Source organism: Osmerus eperlanus, chromosome 6, assembly GCF_963692335.1.
Source record: "Osmerus eperlanus chromosome 6, fOsmEpe2.1, whole genome shotgun sequence".
Lineage (NCBI taxonomy): Eukaryota > Metazoa > Chordata > Actinopteri > Osmeriformes > Osmeridae > Osmerus > Osmerus eperlanus.
The window spans coordinates 14,703,206-14,724,539 of NC_085023.1; the positions used below are offsets into that span (position 1 = coordinate 14,703,206).

Genomic DNA, 21,334 nt, shown 5'->3' on the forward strand with positions numbered 1-21,334 from the left:
AGAGAGAGAGAGAGAGAGAGAGAGAGAGAGAGAGAGAGAGAGAGAGGGGGGGGGGAAACACTGCAGCGCCCATGGAGTTGGCTTTATTCCTTCATTTAGCTATTGTGCTGTTTTTAATGTTCTGTGGCATGCCGAGCACTATCGGAAAGACAGATCAAGTGGGATGACATTGGACAGGGTCAGGGACAGGATAAGTCGCTCCATCTGTGAAAGAATCAATTATGTGCGTCACAGAAAATGAGAGAAGAGAGAGAAATAACGATGAGGAAGGCAAAGGCGTTCCCTGGAGAAGGAGAGATGAAGGTGACATTCACCAAGTCATTTCCCTCGTCCATCCTACGCCTCAGAAACACCTCATGAACCAAGCCCATGACTTCAAACCACTATCTTGAGGGCAGTATTTGTCTTACATTGGAGCCCCCCCCCCCTCCACTGTGTATGCCTGTCTTTGCCCCAGTGCACTGTGGGATTACAGAATGTGCATATTCAGCTGTTCTTACCGATGATTTATCCTGGGGCCTCCGAGGGCTGTGTACTGGTGTCATTGTTAGAAGGTTAACGGCAGTGTATGAGTGAACGCTGACTCTCCGAGACAAGATGATCACTATGAGCATGGAAAGCTTCTCCGACTGTTTGAGAAGCTTTCATATCCTGGATTATCTTTAGAGGATATGGCTAATTTATATAAACTGGAACTAAAGACTCCCATTGGAATGTTGTAATTACTTGAACCGACTGGATATCATGTTGTACGTTATGGTAGACAATAGCAGACACAAATCGCAAATATTTATATTTTCAATGTGATTATCCCTTGAGGTTTCCCTCAAAACTATATTATTCAACAAATCAAATGCTGGTGTAGTCATTAGACTGCTTCTGCATCATAGCATAAACTTAGTATGTTTCTTACTACTACTACTACTACTTAGTTTGTGAGTTCAGTGTTTGTATCCTGTGTTCCTTCCCAGACCTCCACCACCACAGTCAACATCGTGGTGACGGACGTGAACGATAACGACCCTCAGTTTGACCCTGCGCTGCCCACCAACCTCACCGTGTCAGAGGAGAAGGCCAACGTCTTCGTAGGTCAAGTCAGGGTAAGAAGCGACCCATGCAATGCCCGCCCTGGCCATCCACTCACACATGGATACACATACATATTGACCGGAAATAAGTAGTTTATGCCTGTTTCCCCATCATTTGTACTTACAGTATATCTACTTGTTGACAACCAACTGTACTTGCCAGTTCCCACCTTGACCAGTCTATGATCTGGTTACTCTTGTCCGTAACATGACCTCAGCCATACCCCAGGCCCAGAGCTGTCCCCCACTACCCGCTCAGCAATAATTCCAACACACTTCATATAATTTGGCTGATTTGGCTTGTCACCCAAAGTGCTGTTCCTCATGGCTGTCGTGTTTCAGCTCCATTGAGCAGCCAGGCTTTTCTAATTACTGTTTTAGATTAATTGGGCTGGGGTTTGTCAGAGGAATAATCATGGAACAATGCTCATCCTCTGTGTGTGTGTTGGTGGGGGGGGGGGGATGCGTGTCGCTCATCAGGGAGTAGGAGAGCGCTGTTTGTTTTGGTTTCCCTTTTTCAGTGTTTTTCCTTGTTATATTTTATATATTTTTTTGTATTTTTATTTTTCTGATGACCGATCAAAAGAGACTTTGAGTAAAGGTAAACATGCTATTATTTTACTTAAGTGGCGTAGAACATGCATGCATCCTGATTGAGGGTCGTGCAGGAAGTAAAGAAGTGACATGGAACATTCAATTGCCCGGGACCTTCTGACTCACAGTTTAGATTTATGTTCCTATGTTCCTAAGTAAGATTATCTTTGCAGCTTGTTGCCTCTACAGTATAACTTGTCTAACTTATTTCCACATTCATCGTAATTAAATCACATATATAGAATTGGTAATAAAAAGCAACAACTGTAAAGAGGTAAGAACCGGGTGGGTTAATTAGCCAAAGCATACAGATCAATGGGATCTGTAACTGAGGTCATGTGACCACTCTAGCCTGTGCCTTCTGGCTAACTTCTCATTTTTACCTCGATTCCCCCCATTTGTGTTTGGAGGTAAGAGCAGGAACATTTATATTCTGAAATAAAGAATGAATGTAAAAGCTGTATATTTTCCCCTTAAGATCTTTGTTGAAAGTACATTGTATATATGGGTCATTCATTCCTCTTTCTCTATCTCCTTGCCCAGGTACATTTTATTTGCTTGTAAATAACCCAAATCTGTCTGTGAACAGTTCCAACAGCGGATTCCTGCTGACCTCTTCCAACACCCCCCACCCCTCAACCCATTCAGCCCTGCCCCATTCCATCATAACATATCAGTCTGAACAGAGAAGCAAACCAGGGATCTCATCCTCTAGAGTCTAGACAGTTAATGGGAGATTCATTCATCCCACCCCATATTCATCAATGGGTAGCCGCTGTGTTTCATTGAGTTGCATCATCCCAGCTGGTGTTGTCATCAGTCGTGACACAACAGATCTGCAACGGGCCCAATGTGGGGCTTTGAAGATCTCACATGTCTATTACCAGTCAGTCATAATACAGTTTGACACACAGATAGTTATCTCGCTAAAGATATTACAACCCTAATGGGTGGGAAGCAGACTCACAGTTGTGTGTTTTAATGACTGAATAATTAAAGTTTATTCCTGAACTGGTTCCAGATGTGTAGTACCATTGGAAGTGGAGCAGACCAACTATGTCCTACCCTAACGCAGCACACCACCCACCAGCTGTAGGTAGACGATAGCAAAGTGAGCTAGCTTCTGCGTAAGACAGTAGCTCAAGTAGCTCAATAACTAAATTGTTCGCCATTATCATTCTAACCTGATGAGCACAGCTAAGCTGTTCTGATGCTCCCATGCCCTACAGATAGGACTGATTCAGTCAATGTTGTTAGCAGCGCGGATGGGTCACCCTCTACATATGTTTGTGAAACCATTTGCATAATAAGTGGATCCCGCCTATACATTCACACCAGGAGGCCTGTAATCTAGCCATGCACATGGTAACGACCGCAGAGCTAATTGATTAGCATGCACTTCAGATAAGGCTAGGGAGCTCCATGGACCATTGTGGCTAATAAGGCAAGCCTGAAGAGCAAGGGAACAGGCTAACAGGATTAGTATCTCGTCTTCACAAAGTCATCTCACACACTCTTCTGTTTGAATGGTTACAGTACGTTGTGGCCTTCGGAAAAAATCGAATCCAAATGTTTCTCTTGGTTATTTCTCTTGGTTACTCTGCACTTCAAAGGATGTCATGGAAAGATAGCGCCAGCCTGCTCACTTTCTTTGTGAAGAGAACAATGTATTCACTTAGTAGATGCTTTTATCCAAAGCGATGTTGAGGAGGAAATTTGAACTAGCAACCTCTTGATGTGCAGTCAGTAGCAAATTCCACTGAGTTTTACCAATGTGTAGACCATTGTGCAGTTATGCACAATTGAGTGCCACCACAACTATTCACCATAGCAGAGTTTCAGGTTCAATCAAGTTTTGACACTATTCAGTTCTCAGCAGTTTTTATTGTGGCCATTCTAATGAACATTTAATTGATTTGAGAGTAGGTGAACGTCCTCCTTGCTTAACTGCAGTAAAACAGCCATTGGCAAAGATGGCAGCACAGAGAAGTGCCTGTTAGTGTGGATCTGTGCGTGTGTCCACTATCCACAGGCCATCATTTTCACACTTCATCAATGAACCACGATTTAAAGTGGCAGTAGTGACTTTTTTTTATAAAGCCAAGAGCAGTGATGTGAATGTGGATTGTAATTCCATTGCCAAAAGACATTGTGCTTCACTTGCTCATATTGACCCGCTGTTCGTTCCTCTGTGGTGCAGATGCTCAGCACCGGGCCTCATACTTTAGCCTTGGGTCTGAACATTTGTCCAGCGCCCAGCGTCAAACCAATTGGGGCCAACCCTCGTCTGAATCCCCTCCCTTCTCTCCCTCCCTCGCCCCTCTCCTGCTCTCTCTTTTATTTCATTCTCTTTGTACAGCTCAGTCCCTCCCTGGCTGCGGTCGAGTACCCAGTGTGTCCTGCCTCAAAGAGAAAGGGAGAGTGTGTCCCAAAATCAAAGGCTTCACTCTATCCTCAAGCCGACCCTCCCCCTTCCCACAGTCAACACCACATCCTCCCCCCCCCCGCGTTAGCAACAACATTTCTAGACCCATTAGAATGTCACGCACGCACACACACAGACATTGCATACTAAAGACCTCTCATATTCACCGGGGATGTCATAATAGTTCAACAACTCGCTATATAAGCCTCTCCACCTTTGCGTGGATGTTAGCCTCCTTAGTCACAGCTCAGTATAGATTGAAGCGGGTGTGTTCAGAACTTGATCTGGCATATTGTGGTTTCCCTTTGATGGAATGCAGAGTTAGCAGGAAAAGGCTTCTGGCCTTTTGAACTCTCAAATGATTAGTCATGAGTCAGTGACAAAGCCACTGATCTCGATGCGAGCCGGAAAGGGAGCGGACTGGAAGGCTGTGCCTGAACGTACGACAGCTGCGTCAGCCTTGTCGTTTTTTTTAGCTGCTGGCCTTCCAAGTTTCTTTGTGCGTGCTTGCATGCGCCGTTGTGTGAGGAGGCTGTCGAGTCAGGGACAGATGAGGGAGCACAGCCTACTCCAGTGCGACGTGTCGTTGTGCATGAGCGCTCAACAAGTACGCTCAACAACCAATATAACGTATGTGGGAAACGATGGCAAAGTCTCACATTGTGGCTCCACCCTACCTCCCTGCCACCCCCCCCCCCCCGCTTTTGAATGCCTTTAACACCCCTGTATCTCCCCTGTATCCCCCCCCCCTGTCCTCCCACTGTCTTCGCCCCAGGCGACAGACCCGGACGCGGGGGCCAACGGACAGGTGCGCTACCGGATCGTCAACCACCCGGGCCTGTTCAACATCACGGCCAACGGCAGCATCTACACGGCGGTGCGGCTGGACCGCGAGCTGCAGGGTCAGTACAACCTGGTGGTGGAGGCTTCGGACGGGGCCGTGGACCCCCGGCGGACCACTCTCACCCTCGCCGTCCGCATCACGGACATCAACGACAACAGTCCCGTCTTCTCAGAGCAGAGCTACGTCGCCAGCGTCCCCGAGAACAGCCCCGTGGGCACCTTCGTCATACGCCTCTCTGTGAGTATGCACGTGTGTGTGTGTACATTGCAGGTGAAAGTTGGGTTTCCTGTGTCGCAGATATAGGATGGTGGCATTAATAGACTAATTGCGCTGTATGAAATGACAGTCTTTTATAGCAGGTTTGTATTTCAGATGAAATGGATGGAATATGGTTGCTTGGAGGTCCTCTATACTAAGTTTCTCACCACACTTTCAGGCCTAACCCCAACGCTAATCTCACTAGTTGGCTTGCTTACTAAATAGTAGTTATAATGTGAGCAGGAATTGTAAACAAAAACGACTGTTGTAAAAGTCCAAGCTGGATAGGTGAGTCGTGGAGTGATTATTAATCACTCCACAGTCCCTGACCCTGTCCAATGTCATCCCACTTGATCTGTCTTTCCGATAGTGCTCGGCATGCCACAGAACATTAAAAACAGCACAATAGCTAAATGAAGGAATAAAGCCAACTCCATGCTGCAGTGTTCCCCCCCCCCTCTCTCTCTCTCTCTCTCTCTCTCTCTCTCTCTCTCTCTCTCTCTCTCTTTCTCTTTTCCTCTCTCTTCTCTCCCTCTACCCAGCAATGGGGCATCAGGGGCTTCAAACTGCTGTATTAAACGCACCCTTTAACATCCTTTAACTTCAAAGAGTATGGAGCTATCAGGCGATTTGGCCCTCCATTTAAACTGTCATACGCTTTCAGGATTTCAGCTTTTAACACACGCAATGGAGGGTAAAACCATTTTTTCCTATCAGAGGATCCGGCCATGTTTGAACTCTCTGGGTGTCACTGGCCTGTGATGGAGTAGGACTAAAAGCTGGTGTCTCCACAGTGCTGTAAAGCTTTAGAAAGGATCATTTCTCCTTTTGCCTCACAACAAACGCTAATGTAATGCTCCACAAAACTGGAGCGCCTTGAAATGTTCCGTAAAGTTCTGACTGGGATTAAACCATGGCAGTGTAAAACCTCTGCGCTCATGTTGTTTGCGCTGAGGAGGGGACGCCATGGGAATACCTCAGCAAGAGGTAGTTGGAGACTGAATGGGGGGGGGGGGGGATTGCCAGAATATTGTGAGTGACATCTCAGTCACAGAAGAGTAGCGAAGATGCCAGGAAAAGGGGTGGGAGGGTGGGTGGATGTAGAAATGCGGGGGGTAGGGGATGAGCGAGTGACAATATCACTGTGACAACGCTAATCTCCTCGACAACGACTCCTCCACATGGATGGCACGGGGGTGGGAAACACCTGGAGTGAGATTGCAGCGACAAGCAGCTTTCTCTGGCTGATGAAACCAGCCTTCCTGCCTCTCTCCTCCAGAGGGACTTTGCCCCTTTTTACCCTCCTCATTTATTCATAAATGTACTTTATCTTTTTTATTTCTGGGTATAATGTGATTCTCTGTGCATCCACACTTCAAAGGCTTCCACCTGAAAGCTTCTCACACCCTCACTGACAGCTTTGACAGAACTGCCTTGGCTTGTATTTATTCTGTTGCCAGTTGAATATCACTTCTAATCAAGGGTGTGTGTGTATGTATGCACTCATGTGTGTGTAGTGCATAATGATGTCCTGACAATATGCAGAGAGCATTATCACTTAAAAGAAACAGAACAACTAAATGATTTCCCCGTGACTTACGTGATCCACATTTAGGATGAAATAAGTCACAGCTTCACATTGAGAAAAAAAGAGAAAAAAAATGGAAGGTAGAAATAAAGTAATAATAATTTTTTCAGCGAGCTCATTCCCGTACTCTTGTCTCTCTCACACCCCACCTGCACCCCCTCCCCCCTCCACCCCTACATCGCACACTCCTCTTTCCTCCCAGGCGGTGGACGCGGACCTGTTCTCCAACGTCACGTACCGGATCAAGACGGAGTCAGCCAGACAGCTCTTCTCCTTGGACCCGCTGACAGGGGCCCTGTCCGTGCTGCAGACCCTGGACTTTGAGGACCTGGCCAATATGGGTCTGGGGGCCAACATCACCTTCCAGGTGGAGGCAGTGGATGTGGGGGGGATCATGCCCCCAGGGCAGGCCACAGTCACCGTCCGCATCAGCGTAAGAGTACCTGATTGACTGGCTGGCTGGCTAGCCGAATAGCTGGCTGGCTGACTGGCAGACTTAGTGACTGGCTGGCTGACTGGCTTTCTTAGTGACCGACTGAATGACTGGCTGGCTGGCTGGCTATGTAGCTGGCTTTCAGTCACACTGTGCTCCCTGTTGCTTCTCCTGTGGTTTGTATCACCCAAACAGTGCCGGTAGAGAGCTGTGAGCCCCTTGCTGAAATGAAAGAAATGGGACTACCTAGCTACAGTGTGCTCTACATTTCAGAACTCCACACTTTGAACATGGTCAACGCCACACTGAGAGCACTTGTAGCTCTGCACTCTGGCACTGCCACCTGAATTGCATTCAGAAGGCAGGGTCTGCAGGCGGTCTCCTCCTCTGGTCTGAACGAGTAACCACTCTGAACAGCCTCTCTCCGTAACCCTGGTTCCCCTCTTGGGAAGACATTGTGTGGTAGGGAACAAAACTGCCCAGAGCAATGTTGCCACAGTACCCACGGTACAGGGTAGACATGAAAACCATTTGAACGACACACTGAACTAAAGTACGTAGCATGCTGTGCTGTGGATATCTGCCATGTTCACATACAGCATCACGTGTTGGTAGAGTAAAGATCCTCCGAGCTGGATTGAATGTGTGTCGTGATATTCGTATTCAGCCACATTGATTATAGGGGATCAGTTCCAGGAGTCTTTCTGCTCCTGTTTTCTTTCATTATGTGACACACTTCTGACTGCTTTGAGTGAGTCTGGTGTCTTTGTCAAAGCTGAAAAAAAAATCCTCTTTTCCCAAGAAACTTGGATCCTAACCTGCCTGCCTGCCTACATAGCCTTCACATCACAAAGACAGGCTGATGGATATATCCTCTTTGTTTGTCACTGCGCCATTCCAGATCTCGATGACTCATTAGCTTTGTCACTGCAATTTGGTTTGGATTTTTAGGGAGCATACGTTCCTGTCCCAACCTTTCAGGAGATTAGCAGCTGAATCCAAATGAAAGAATTAGACGCCTCCTGCTCTGGCACAGTCAGTGTGTGTGCGTGTGTGTGTGTGTGTGAGGGGGGGTTGCTTGTGCGTGCGTGCGCATGTGTGTGTCGTGTAGTTGTAGCGATAAATCTATTGGGGAAGAGTTTTTCACTGTTCGCCAGTAGCTTGTTGTTGAGAGAGGCCTGGGCTCCATCCCCCTGCCTGTCCAGTCATCCTGGAGGAGAGTTTGCCCATCGATAAGGACAGGCTTTGATGCCAATTGCTTGTTGTCACAAAGCAGCACTGTGTGATAGGATAAGGCACAGCTGCTCTGGCTCTATCAGACCTGGGCGACGTTATTTGATACGGCACACGTGTATTAGGCTGGGCCTAATGGATTCATGGATTCATGGATTCCTCATGGCTTCTCCGGGCTTCAGATTGAAGAGACGACTCCCCTTCCCTCCCGTCTCCCTCCCCCCTACTCTGTCCTTATTGAAGCCCTGCTATGCGTTTCTGAAGCCTTTTGTGTTTGATTTCCTCCAGTTTTTTTGTTTGAAGCTGTTGTCGAGCATCGCCTCGCAGTGATAGATTTTGTACCTGGGGGGATGCGGTTTCAAATTAGACCTCAAACTTTTTCGCTGTTGTACAACACCTTTGAAAGGCATGGTGGACTATAAGTGTTTGAGAGTATGTGTGTGCTTGTGTGTGTGCGTGTGTGAGTCAAGACAGGTTGTTTGTTCTCACTACTTTCCAGCTCCCATCTTGGAAGAATGTCAACATCAGAGCTCATGTCGTCTTCATTTTCAGGGACATGGGTTTAATTGAACAACAGGATTCTGAGAGCTCATTGAACAGTCGGTCAGTGATTAAAAGCGTTGGACATGTTACTCTCTTCGCTGTTATTGCTCTTTCCAGAGCACAGTAGCAGGGAGAAGTGAAGAGAAGGAGAGGAAAGGACATGACAAAATGACGTGTAATATAATTACACTCGCAAGCAAATGAAATAAGACAAACCACGGGTGCAGAGAAGTCGCATTTACACTAAGAACCAGGAAGTATTCCGACAGCAGTAGCAGGGAGAGTGAGAATAAATGAAATCAGATTCCATTTGACCCTGACAGTCCGATCCAGATCTCTCTCTACTTCCTGTTCTGGTCCCCCTCCCCGCCCTTCCCTGCCAAGTTCGAAACAGTCAGCAGTCCTCCTACCCTCCAGACTTGACCTTGTACATTAACCTTGCAAATATTGTTGTGTTTACGATCCATGCCTGTGTTAATGTCACCTCTTCCATCCTCTTCCCAGGACATGAATGACTTCTCCCCAGTGTTCAGCAAGGAGCTCTACAAGGGCCTTGTGGCCCCCAATGCACAGAAGGGCACAGTCATCGCCACCGTGTTCGCAGAGGACAAGGACCCCCCTGTAAGTACGCTGTCCAATGGGGGAATGCAGAGTGACTGGGGAGAGCAAATACCCGGGGATTCACTCTGGCCACCGTGACAAAGTGATGAAATGCTTTTTTACGGAGCTTGTGTGACAACAGCAGGCAGGAGATGGTCTCCCAACAGCTGTTGTGGAGTGGTCGTTAGATCCTTGTCATGACCAGAGACACACAGGAACATGGGTCTGTAGTCATTAGCCTCTCTCTCCTCTCAGCTCGAGTAGATACTTCTGTCGCTGGATCCAGTAAGAGTGAATCAGTTGAGAGAGGATACCCAGGAATAGACCTACAGTCGTTAAAAGGTTCACTTTGTCTTCACTCTTCGTACGGTCACGGTTCCCATGGTTTCCTGCCTCTACAGCAATTACGCATGTAGAGTTTGTCGAATGAGGAGCCAGATTCTCAGAAAAGGTCTCTCCCTCTGTCAGTCGTCACTGGAGCCGGTCCACCTTGGCTGTCTGTCCTCCAGGCCCTCCGGGTGTTTTAGTTTAGTTGACTGCCAACCAGGAAAATGAAATTACACAGGACGCCACCAGTCTTTTGACTCCCCGCCGCTCTCTGAAATTATTCCACAGTGGTCCCAAAAAACAAGGACGTGACGAGCCAAGGGAAATGATCAGGTTTTTTTGGTTCTTGGGTTGCACACTGCAATTTGACTTCATCAATAGAACAGCAAGGCCATTAGAATACAGCACAGACAGGTTGGGGAGATCATAAATTGTGGGGAACAAGGTTTTATTGTCCCAAAAATATGGGGCTTATCAGCTCCATGCCAATGCGCATCATGCTTTCATTGGCAACAGGGCCCACCTTAATATTTTATAGGGCTTCAGTGAGTCAGCGTTCTGTATGCTCTCATGCCTTCCACTTTACTTTTTGTTTTCAGACAGTAGTTGTTTTGGCTTCATAAAGAGTACGCAGCACTGTTAAATGAGCCTTGCAGTCCTGTGCTTGGCAGAAGATTGAGTTAAAATGTGGTGGAGAGGCCATGGATGAGTGATATGCATTCTCCACCATTCCACATCTGATCGCCGTTCTGCGGTGGGATCAACTTTGTTCTGCAACGTTCCGCAGGACTATAATTGAAGACATTTTGGATCTTCCAGGGTCTAGGAGGCTCTGTAAAATAGCCATTTGTGTGCGCTGGAGGTCTTCCTCTATCTAGCTTGTGCCTTGATTTCAGTTCCTAGATGTTGCAGGTGCAGCTATAGTCTCGTCTGGTTACGTGAAGGGTAGATTATGCTACTTGATGATTGGTGTGTGAAGAGGGGACACACACACCCACTGGGTGGTATTTACATGACAAACTGACTGGCTCTGGAGACTAGTTTGACAGACACACAGGGATTAGACCTCAGACCAGTGCCTGGATAACTCAGTCTCTTATTGACCTGGCTTTGGGAGCTCAAAGTGCTTTATTGACAGGATGCCTGTCACGGGCACTCCTGTGTGGTGCATTGGAGCCTTGTCACACACACACAAACAAACACACGTACAAATACCCGCGCACACACACACACACACACACACACACACACACACACACACACACACTGGAAAGCTCACTGCAATACACAAATCCATTAGTTCTTCATGTACCCAATAAATCCCCCACCATTTTTCTTTGAATGTTGTGTACCTTTAGTGATAAAAGGATATAAAAATAACCGTCCATGAAAGTGACTCAGCCCAACAGTGTACTCATCTTTGCACATACAGTAGCTCACCCCTGTCCTCTCATTGTCACCCCTGCAAGGGGGAACAGTTCCGGGCTAAGGAATTATTCTATACTATTATTATTTTAGTATGGACTCAAACTAAAACACATTCATCTGGCTATACTCTACAAACCTCTTATTTAAATGTCAGTCTCCACCAGGTTCTAAAGGGAGGATCACCATGGAGACAAAGGCAAGGAGCTCAATACATAACTTGGAGCTCTGCTCCTGTGGTTACTTGAGATGGAAATCTATTCCTGAGGTGTTTTTAGTCAGGGTTTTTTCGAGGTTTCTGAAAGACATTCATCAATGGGGAAAAAAACAAAAACAACGGCAGTGCATTCAGGCAGCCGGTAGATGTAGGAAACTTCCGCTTACCTTCTCTCTAAGATCTTCCTTTCCAAGGCTTTATTGATTACCTTCCCTAACCTATCATCTCAGACCAAGACTTGGGTGACGCCTAACCTGCTGTCAGGAGTGACCGGTACACTGTTTTTACTGTTAGCTCAAGGTTATGGTATGGTTCTGATGAATCATCTCCACCTCCACAGGTCAAGCTGCTGAGGTTCAAGGTTGTCTTCTGTACAGTAACAGTACAGGGGTGTGTGGGGGGGGGGGGGGGGCAGGGGGGGCAGGGGGAGTTAGAGTTAGACGTAGGCGTCCACGGTTATTTCAGTAGAGATAGAGATTAGAGTGTGCAGCTTGAGTGCAATGTGAGGGTCAAATGAGGATGTCCGAGTCTCTGCTTTCCTGTTCTCTCATGATATAGTTAGCCCCCCTTTCTTTCTTTCGCTCTCCCTCGCTATTTCTCTTTCTCACCCTTAATGACCCTCTTGCTCTAACAACATGCATCGTCTCACTGAGCTTGTAAGCTTCTCTTTAATTTATGGCCTGTCTGTTTTTACACTAAATACAGGCAGAACAATATTTTTTTTTTTTTATAAAAAGAGCAGAACTAAGTTGACATCCAAAGAAATGTGTTTCTTCCTTACCAATAATCTCAAAGTGGTAAATCTACCAGTTTTTTGGGTGGTTTTCTTGCAATGTTAATGACCTGGTGTGTTTACTCCACAGTGAGCATCAAACATTCATGGCCTGGGAGCCGAAGGACAGAACACGAGAGGTGCTATAAACCTGAAAGCACTACAGAGACATTCAGGGAATGAAAGACAGCGAATGCTAATGTACATACAGTCAAAAGAAAGTACCGGATCCAAGCTCAAGTTAAGGACAGGCGTTAAAGGCATGGATACATAGTACAGTTGATAGGGGCGTGGAAGAGATGTGAATAGCTACCGTTGTTCTTAATGTATTCTTTTCTTCATGGCTTGGCCTCTTGACTTTACACACGACGGACTGAACAGCCCGAGGCTCTACCTTTCTTTGTGTTCTCAAAGGTACTGTACGTACAATCGTACTGACTGAGGAGCAGCAGACCAGAGAGCTACTGATGTTTGAATGCCACGGTGATATAATACATCTTGCTTTGGCCCTGAGTAACTTACATAACATATAACGTAGTTGGTTAACCCTTTTCAACTGAATATCCAGTTTGATAGGATGACTGTAAGTAAACATGCCTAGTGAAATTTTACTTTGGTGTTTTCTATATGTCAGCAGAGATTGTATATTCCAATATAGTGTCAATTCACTGCATAATGCAATTCAATCTATCGGTGTTCAGTCACATCCAGGGTTGTCTATATTGGGCCTCTACAGAGCTATAGGTACCCTCCCCTCAAGGACTGCTCAGTAGAGACTGGGCACAGGCCTCTCTGACCAAGTCAGTAGGATTTCCAAAGGGATTCAATTGAAATAAGAGTGTTGAGAGATGAGATAAGCAGCAATTAGGAACTATGAATAATAGTAATCAAAAGGTCATTCAACTCCAAGCTTCTGTGAAAGTGGAGCTGGGCTGAGCTGAGCTAGGCTGGTAGGGCTGACTGAGGAATTAGGATTCTAGTAGGTGGTGGATGTGGGAGGGATATTTGAGTAGCTGAAAGCTAATGTAATGCAAGGTAATTAAGCTGATGATGAGGTTCGCAGAAAGAGACAGGACTGTGGAGATGAACACTGCTAGACAGATTCTAGGTATGTACAGCAACTAGGATGAGTCACCAAACTCTCATTTTCTAACCCCAAGCTCTTTAAATGTCAACGGGCAAGACTTTAGACGGGGGATCAGCTTAGAATCTCAATTCTAAACTGATCCCTAAGCTGTACAGAGGTGAAGAAAACCGTCGAAAAATACCCATCTTGTTTCTGTGTGGTCCAGGGAACGCCGGCCAGCTTTGTGCGTTACAAAGTGGACCAGGACCAATCCCCTTACAGCGGGAGCATCTTCGACGTGGAGGTGGTGTCAGGGAGGGTCATCACTAAAGTCAACCTCAACGAGCAGCCCAGTGTCACCTTTCAGGTGAGGGATGACGATGGCTATGATGATGATGACGACGATGATGATGATGATGATGATAAGCAAACTCACATGCTATGAAATATCGATTAACATTCTGTATTCATATGAATAAAAGCAGGCCCTCCTTCAGACAGAGCGCTGCTTGAAATGCTTCGTAGTATGTTGAAGGAAGGAAAATGCACCCTCCAGGTTGTCATGAAACCATTCTGCCCATTCTTCTAACACTCCATCTTATTAGGTTTCCCATATTTTGCATGGCACCAAAGGTCACTCGTTCACTCCACACACTCACAGAAGGTCATGTGATTGAGTTGAGGTGACCTTACTAAAGCATAGCCATGGTAGCAAACACAGAGCAGGTGCTGAGGGATATTAAGTCTCACAGATAACTCCCTCTACCTCTCTCCCGCCTCTGCCGTCAATGAATACTGATCGATAGATTCAGCCTTCATGGTTCATTCTCATGCTGAACACTTCTGCAGCAGTTTTTTGGGAGTTTTTCCTTGTCTTCCTTGAGGGTTTAGGTTGGTTGAGGGACAGTTCTATGGGCATATGTGAAGCCCTCTGTGACATGCTTGCGTGTAAAAAGGGCTATACAAATACATTTGATTTGATTTGATTTGCAGCAGCAGCCTGGCAACCAGGAAAAGTTGTTTGATTCTAGATATTAAAAAAGTGTGTGTCTATCTCTCTCTTTCTCTGTGTGTGTGTGTGTGTCTCCTGGCCTCAGCTTGTGGTAATAGCCTATGATGACGGGGAGCCAGTGAAGTTCAACACAACCCTGGTTGAGATTACCGTTCTGCAGCCATCCCGCATACCAATCTTCACTCAAGAGGAGTACAGGTAGGACACACACACACACACAAACTCCCACTCGTTCCCTAACTTGCTCACACACTCACTCACACATACACGCAAAAGTTAGCAGGTTCAGGTCACATTCAAACTCGTTCAAACTTCAGTAAATATTTAACAGGCTATATATTTACCATCTTCGATGACATTCTGTCTGTTCATGTATTCACTACAGTATGTAGTGTTTGTGGTTGTTGTGGTGCCGGCATATTAGCAGCCTGTACAAATGCTAACTGACAGCATGCAAAGATGCTGTGACACGGTGTCTGCAGATCCAGCTCTTTGGGAGCAGTTTGTAAAAACCCCAGCAACTCTCCCCTCTAAATGCATAATGAGGCATGTGTATGAATATGGATACGCACTCGGAGCTAGGCACCTCCGATCATCGCTCGTGCAAACCACAACATTTGTTTTCCCCCCAGAGGACCAGAGCCTCTTCTTGGGTTTATTAAGAGAGTATTTTAGCCGGATTAAATGTTTAGTACGTTCAACTGGAGGGTGGGGTAGAGTGGGTGGAGGGGCCGGAAGGATCAGGTCTATACCTCTGGCTGTGTCAGTTGGAGCCAGGGAGTAGAGTTTGAGGTATTGATTTTCATATGTCATAGGAAACGGAAGTTCGGATCTGAGCAGTTAAATAGACATGTTAAGAATAGTGTGACGGCTCAGGATCTGTGGAGGAAGATTTCTAACATTTGAAAGGGGCAGGGATCGGTCAGACAGACTGCTGGCTGTTCCTGGAGGAGACAGGTACAGTAGTACAGTACTCTGGTGTTCCAGGGGCATCTACAGTACTCTGGTGTTCCTGGGGCAGGTACAGTACTCTGGTGTTCCTGGGGCAGGTACAGTACTCTGTTGTTCCAGGGGCAGGTACAGTACTCTGGTGTTCCTGGGGCAGGTACAGTACTCTGGTGTTCCTGGGGCAGGTACAGTACTCTGGTGTTCCAGGGGCATCTACAGTACTCTGGTGTTCCAGGGGCAGGTACAGTACTCTGGTGTTCCTGGGGCAGGTACAGTACTCTGGTGTTCCTGGGGCAGGTACAGTACTCTGGTGTTCCAGGGGCAGGTACAGTACTCTGGTGTTCCTGGGGCAGGTACAGTACTCTGGTGTTCCTGGGGCAGGTACAGTACTCTGGTGTTCCAGGGGCAGGTACAGTACTCTGGTGTTCCTGGGGCAGGTACAGTACTCTGGTGTTCCAGGGGCAGGTACAGTACTCTGGTGTTCCTGGGGCAGGTACAGTACTCTGGTGTTCCTGAGGCATATACAGTACTCTGTTGTTCCAGGGGCAGGTACAGTACTCTGGTGTTCCAGGGGCATCTACAGTACTCTGGTGTTCCTGGGGCAGGTACAGTACTCTGGTGTTCCTGGGGCAGGTACAGTACTCTGTTGTTCCAGGGGCAGGTACAGTACTCTGGTGTTCCTGGGGCAGGTACAGTACTCTGGTGTTCCAGGGGCAGGTACAGTACTCTGGTGTTCCTGGGGCAGGTACAGTACTCTGGTGTTCCTGGGGCAGGTACAGTACTCTGGTGTTCCTGGGGCATATACAGTACTCTGTTGTTCCAGGGGCAGGTACAGTACTCCGGTGTTCCTGGGCCATTTACTGTAGAGTGCGTGGTATTCCAGCTTTATGAGGCATGAAGCCTGTAGTAAAGTTGGCTTGCGCACACCACAGCTAAAAGTAAAGCTTGTTAACTTGGATTTATTTCCAGCAGTGTATGCCAGTCTTGGCTCTAGGTATCATTTTTAGCAGAATCAAATGTCTATCCACTAAGAAGGGCCCTCAAGGCCAGTTAGGCCTGTAAAACTTTTCTTTCAAGCTCTTTCTTAACAGTAAGTGCTTTGGCATGTGTGGACTAGAGATATGTGTTAAAGCCTTAGTAATACTGCCCTTGAATGATACATTCAGCACACAGGGATCGGCACCTGTGGGTGTGCATTGTTTCTCGTGTGTGCGTTTGCATGCTATGACACGGCTAAAGTGCGTGTCTTGTCACCCAAGTGTGTGTGCACATGTACATCTCTACGTCTGCGTGTGTGTGCGTGCGTGCGTTTCCTTTTTGCACACTCGGCCACCGCGTGTGCATTCAAACGTGCTCGAGGAGGCAGGTTGCTGTGTTGACACCTGAGTGCAATTCTATCATTTGTGAGTATGATCAGGTTTGGTCTCCCCCCCGGGGTCCTATCTGGTGATTGATCAGCGTTAAACACAGTACCGGGAGCGCTGCTGATGAAGGGCTGCAGATTAAGGCCCATGAGTGAGTGCCGCGTCCTACACATAGCACAGAAGGTCGGCGCAGCGGCGGGCGCAGGGCCCTGCAGGGCAGCGCCTTGACGAGCCTCGCACTCCACAGACGCGGTCTCGCCATCAATTAAAAAAAGCCATGAAAGCATTAGCCAGGTGCGAGCACGCTCTCCTGCTGCACAGTGTCTCTGTGCTCCGTCTGGAGTCAACCCCCCCCCACCCCCCCACCCCCCACCGCCCCTCTTCTGGACTATGAAGTACCTCTATGCCTCTCCTCGCTCTGTCTTGTCTTCCCAGCGGACACCACAGCCCACCAATCACTCCGTAAGCATCGGCAGAAGACGCCTGTTTGTCTTTCCAAAAACCTGTTAGTTAGAGCAGCAATCAGGTATGCTGTGCCTACAGCAAAGCGGCACACAATTAAAATAGCTCTGCTGGGCATTGGTTGGCTTAATGATTTCTGTAAGGGCTTTATAGCTAGTCTCTTTCCATCTGTTTGAGGGAAATCAGCTTTCTCCCTCCAGACTTTCTTGTACAAAACAACGCTTTGTATCGTACAGTAGTAGCTTGCCTGTCTACCTCCCTTTTTGATTGCTTCGCTGCCTGCTTACCTGCCTGCCAGTCTACCTGCCTGCCGACCTTTTTTGCTTCATTCCTTACCTGCCTGTCTTGCTGCCTGTCTCCCTGCATGCGTGACACAGGAGCGTGTTGCTAATGATGTCAACTGAAACCAGTGAATAACATGAGCACGCTCTATTGACACTGTCAGTATCAAACCTTCTGAGGTTAGTTATTGTAAAACCTAAAGACATCAGGACTGTGGGATGTAGTTTATACTATAGTAACATAACCTGAAGACACTACTCAAGGGTCATCCATCACTGTCATCCAGTGTTGGAACACTGAGTAAAAAATACACTGAGAAATGTTGAACACACATTTGGCTCTGGCTCCTACTTCTTCCTATCCTCAAATCACAACGACAGGGTCTTTGGGGTGATGCTCAAAGACTCATCTCTGTGGAGAACTGTTTACCGCTGGACACTAGGGAAGGGAATGAATATTTATTTCCCCCTGTATGTGCTCTCTGCAGGAGAGGAGGGGTAAAGCTGCAGGCTAAGCTGGACCGTGGGGTGAATTCCCTCTTGTAGAGAAGCTGCCTGCTTTGCTGGCACTCTGTTAGCATAGCAGGGCTGAGCTCAAGCTAGGCAGCTTCTCCCTGCTCCTCCTCCACCTACTGCCGCTGCAGCTTATCTCCCCCCAGCACTAGCCTCTGAGCCAGGCAAGGAGATGCTAAATCACAGGAGGCTTTGCCTAGCCTCTCCGGAGTTTGTCATTTTGATGATCGCAGCAATTACAGGCTCTCTATATACTCTCTCACTTTGTCTACCCGAGTGCTTCTCCTCTAAGCGTGCCCTCTCCCTCTGTAGTTATGCCAGTACACCTTTATCTCTTCCTCTCTCTGTCTATCTTTTTCTCTCGCGTTCTTTTGTGAACATATGAACTCTATTTATCACATAAAACCTCAAGTAACTCATAACAGAGTATGTAAATGAGAAGATGTGATTAAAGTAAAAATATCTCAAGCTAAACACTACCGAATATGAAACCGTAATTACACATGTTCTTCCCCCACATATTGCTGTAGGCAGTCTATTAATATGATAATTGTGTTTTGACAGTCAGCACAGTGAGAAGCTATACCAAGCAAGCCTCACATTGCCCGCATTGGAGAATGAATTAAACCCCTGGCACTAGTGCATGTGCCCCACACACCTTCACACACACACACACACACACACACACACACACACACACACACTACACTAAACCTAGTATATGACCATACTAGTGTGGAATACATACAAGATCCTGTCCTTATCTCCATTGTCATGTCCTAGCACTTCCACTAGTGTGCTATTAGCATGCTGTCCCTCAGTCTAGAAATCCACCTCACAGTCCATTATTGAGCCACGCTTGTTGTTGTAACAGCGGCGCCCGCTGTTAGCAAAGCAAACCAAGCTGCCATGTCAGTATTGAGTATTACTACAAGTGACACCTTCTCAAGCAAACACCTGTGCCAATGACATTAGGAGTAAATTAGCTGTGGTATGTCATCAATTAGGATATAAACATTTGTTTATACACACACATACACACAGAGACACACAACGTAGCAGGTAATCCTCTCCCTATTACACATTGCCAATCCAAGCTTGATTTGCAATTATGAAACAGATCGCTGGCACTGAAAGAGAGTCTTCCTGCCTCATGCAAATATGCATTCTACACACTTCTATGGTACTGTAGTGAAGATGTGCTACAGCAACAAGTTCTCAAGCAGGGATAATTTATAAGTACTCCACTCCTCTGTCCCGGTCTTCATGTGTGTGAACCGTAGGGAGTGCTGGTGTAACTTTACTGTGGTTTTCAGTGCTTCAGTGCTCTCTGGTGTCCCTCTAATGGCTCTGTAACAGACAGAGGGCTGCTCCGCCACCAGTATGCCCCCAGACCATTAGCGAATCATTAAACACCCAGGAATTACCTGAGAAGAACAATATTATCCCTCACAAGGGCTTGGGCACCATTACTCATAATGTAGACCTTATTAAGCAAGAAAGCTTTGGGGGATTTTGAGCCTTTTGGTCGACTTATGCAAGTTGAACTTCATTGTCTTTTGGAAAGTTCAGCTTGTTAATAAGACATTTGTTTGTTTATATAGTAGAACTGTTTATTATGTATTTGTTTCATCATGTTTTCACAGTAGCACTTTGCTGCCATGAAGACTACTGTATGTAAATCATTGAGATAAAGTATCTATTTCGTTCATGAGAGAGCACACAGCCCACTGAGTTCACACTCTGCTGCCAAGCTGTCTGTAAACAACATAATATCTCCCACACACTCATAACACATGTTACTCTGAAGTCACGCCAAACAAACCTCCTAGTCTTTCTCTGTCTTTGAAATATAGACCCCCCCCACACACACACACTCACTCAAGCAATGCACACAGACAGTACACACAAAAACAATTCACCGACTGTTGACTTCTCTGCAGTTTCATCTATAATGCATGAGTGTGTTTGTACCTGTGTAGACTGTGGGATTGATATTCCAGAGCAGGTTCTAAGAGGCTGACCTGAGCCATGAACCCCTCCTCACTCTCATGCGTGACCTTTAACTCTCCCTGCTAAGCAGGCAGGCCCCACGTTTTAATCCAACACACCCTTAACACCGGACGCTGCGCCTCTCCAAATATCAACAAAAGGTCAGTGCTTACAGTCCCAGAAGAAGGTGCTTCCATTGGGGTCCAGGGTATCACTGTAACCTGGAGAAGTGTCACTATCTCCAGTGGTGGTTGTTTGAAGTCCCCATACGCTCAAACAAGGTCACTGGTTCACAGTGGAAGCAGGGTTGATGAATCAGGAAGTCGGTCGAAACAAATCAACCAATAGTAAATGGAAACATCATTTTTTATACCAACACTATGATTGGATTGAGTTACAGTTTAGGATGTGTATGATGGTTGCTTGTTGTCTGCAATGTCTGTCTGCTAGTTTCTACAGCTGACAGACATAAAAGCCAACAGACTGCAGCTTTGGCAGCCCAACAGTGAGAGTAAATTATTCCTGCAGAGTGCGTGTGCACAAACTTATGGTTGTGTGTGTGGGCTGGCGTGTGTGTGCGTGAGTGAGAGCACATTACAGTAGATTGTCCTGTCAGGGTGGGAGTGATGTGTACGTGACACAGAGGTGTGGGTTCTCGTGTGTTTGTGTGCGCGCGAGAGGGTGCACTAGATTGTCGTGTCAGGAGAGGAAGGGATGTGCCAGTGTACCGTGGAGAACGACATCTGTGTGTCAGCGGGCCTCCCGCCACCAGCCTTAATGGTGCGTCTGAAGATCTGCCTGCATCTCCTCACCTGCTCAGGGGTCCTCCGTATGCGCGTGCCCACTACGGAGAACCCCATCCTGGGTGTCAGATGACCCTCTGAAACGTGTGGCACTGTGGTGAGATGGGACATTCCACGAGGAAAGCATTATTTAGTTCTCCTTCCCAGAACTACAGAGAGTTTGGGTGGAGGGTCAAGTTGAGCCAGGCTGAAATGGTTCCACTAGCTTTTTCTGTGACCGTGCGAAGGACTTCTGATGGTGTTTCTAGTTCCAGATCATGTTTCTCTGTGGTTCTGTTCACTGAGGTATTGCTGGTACTCCTGTATTGCTGGTACTGGGGAACTACAGTTGATACGACGGTCAACGGAGTGTGTGAATATCCACAAGACTCTCCAGCCCAGACTCCTTTAAGCTCTTTGGCGGATTTGTCATTTGTTTGGCACACTTTTGCAGTTAAATCGTCTTAGGAAGCTTGAGAGTCAGCAGTGCAACACCACACTGGGCTAATATCCGCAAGCTAGATGGGGTTAGTCCTGACATAACACTTTTCATGGCATGCCGGCTGG

The 21,334-nt window shown here is 47.0% G+C and overlaps 1 protein-coding gene across 1 annotated transcript in view; it reads left to right on the forward strand.

Moving 5' to 3' along the window:
- The window catches only part of LOC134022773 (protocadherin-15-like), a 105,874-nt gene that overhangs the window by 51,940 nt on the left and 32,600 nt on the right, over nt 1-21,334 (forward strand). Inside the window, 6 exon segments of the mRNA XM_062464522.1 lie at nt 972-1,100; nt 4,883-5,188; nt 7,000-7,230; nt 9,511-9,627; nt 13,640-13,780; nt 14,511-14,623. Of these exon segments, the coding sequence (XP_062320506.1) occupies nt 972-1,100; nt 4,883-5,188; nt 7,000-7,230; nt 9,511-9,627; nt 13,640-13,780; nt 14,511-14,623 (1,037 nt within the window).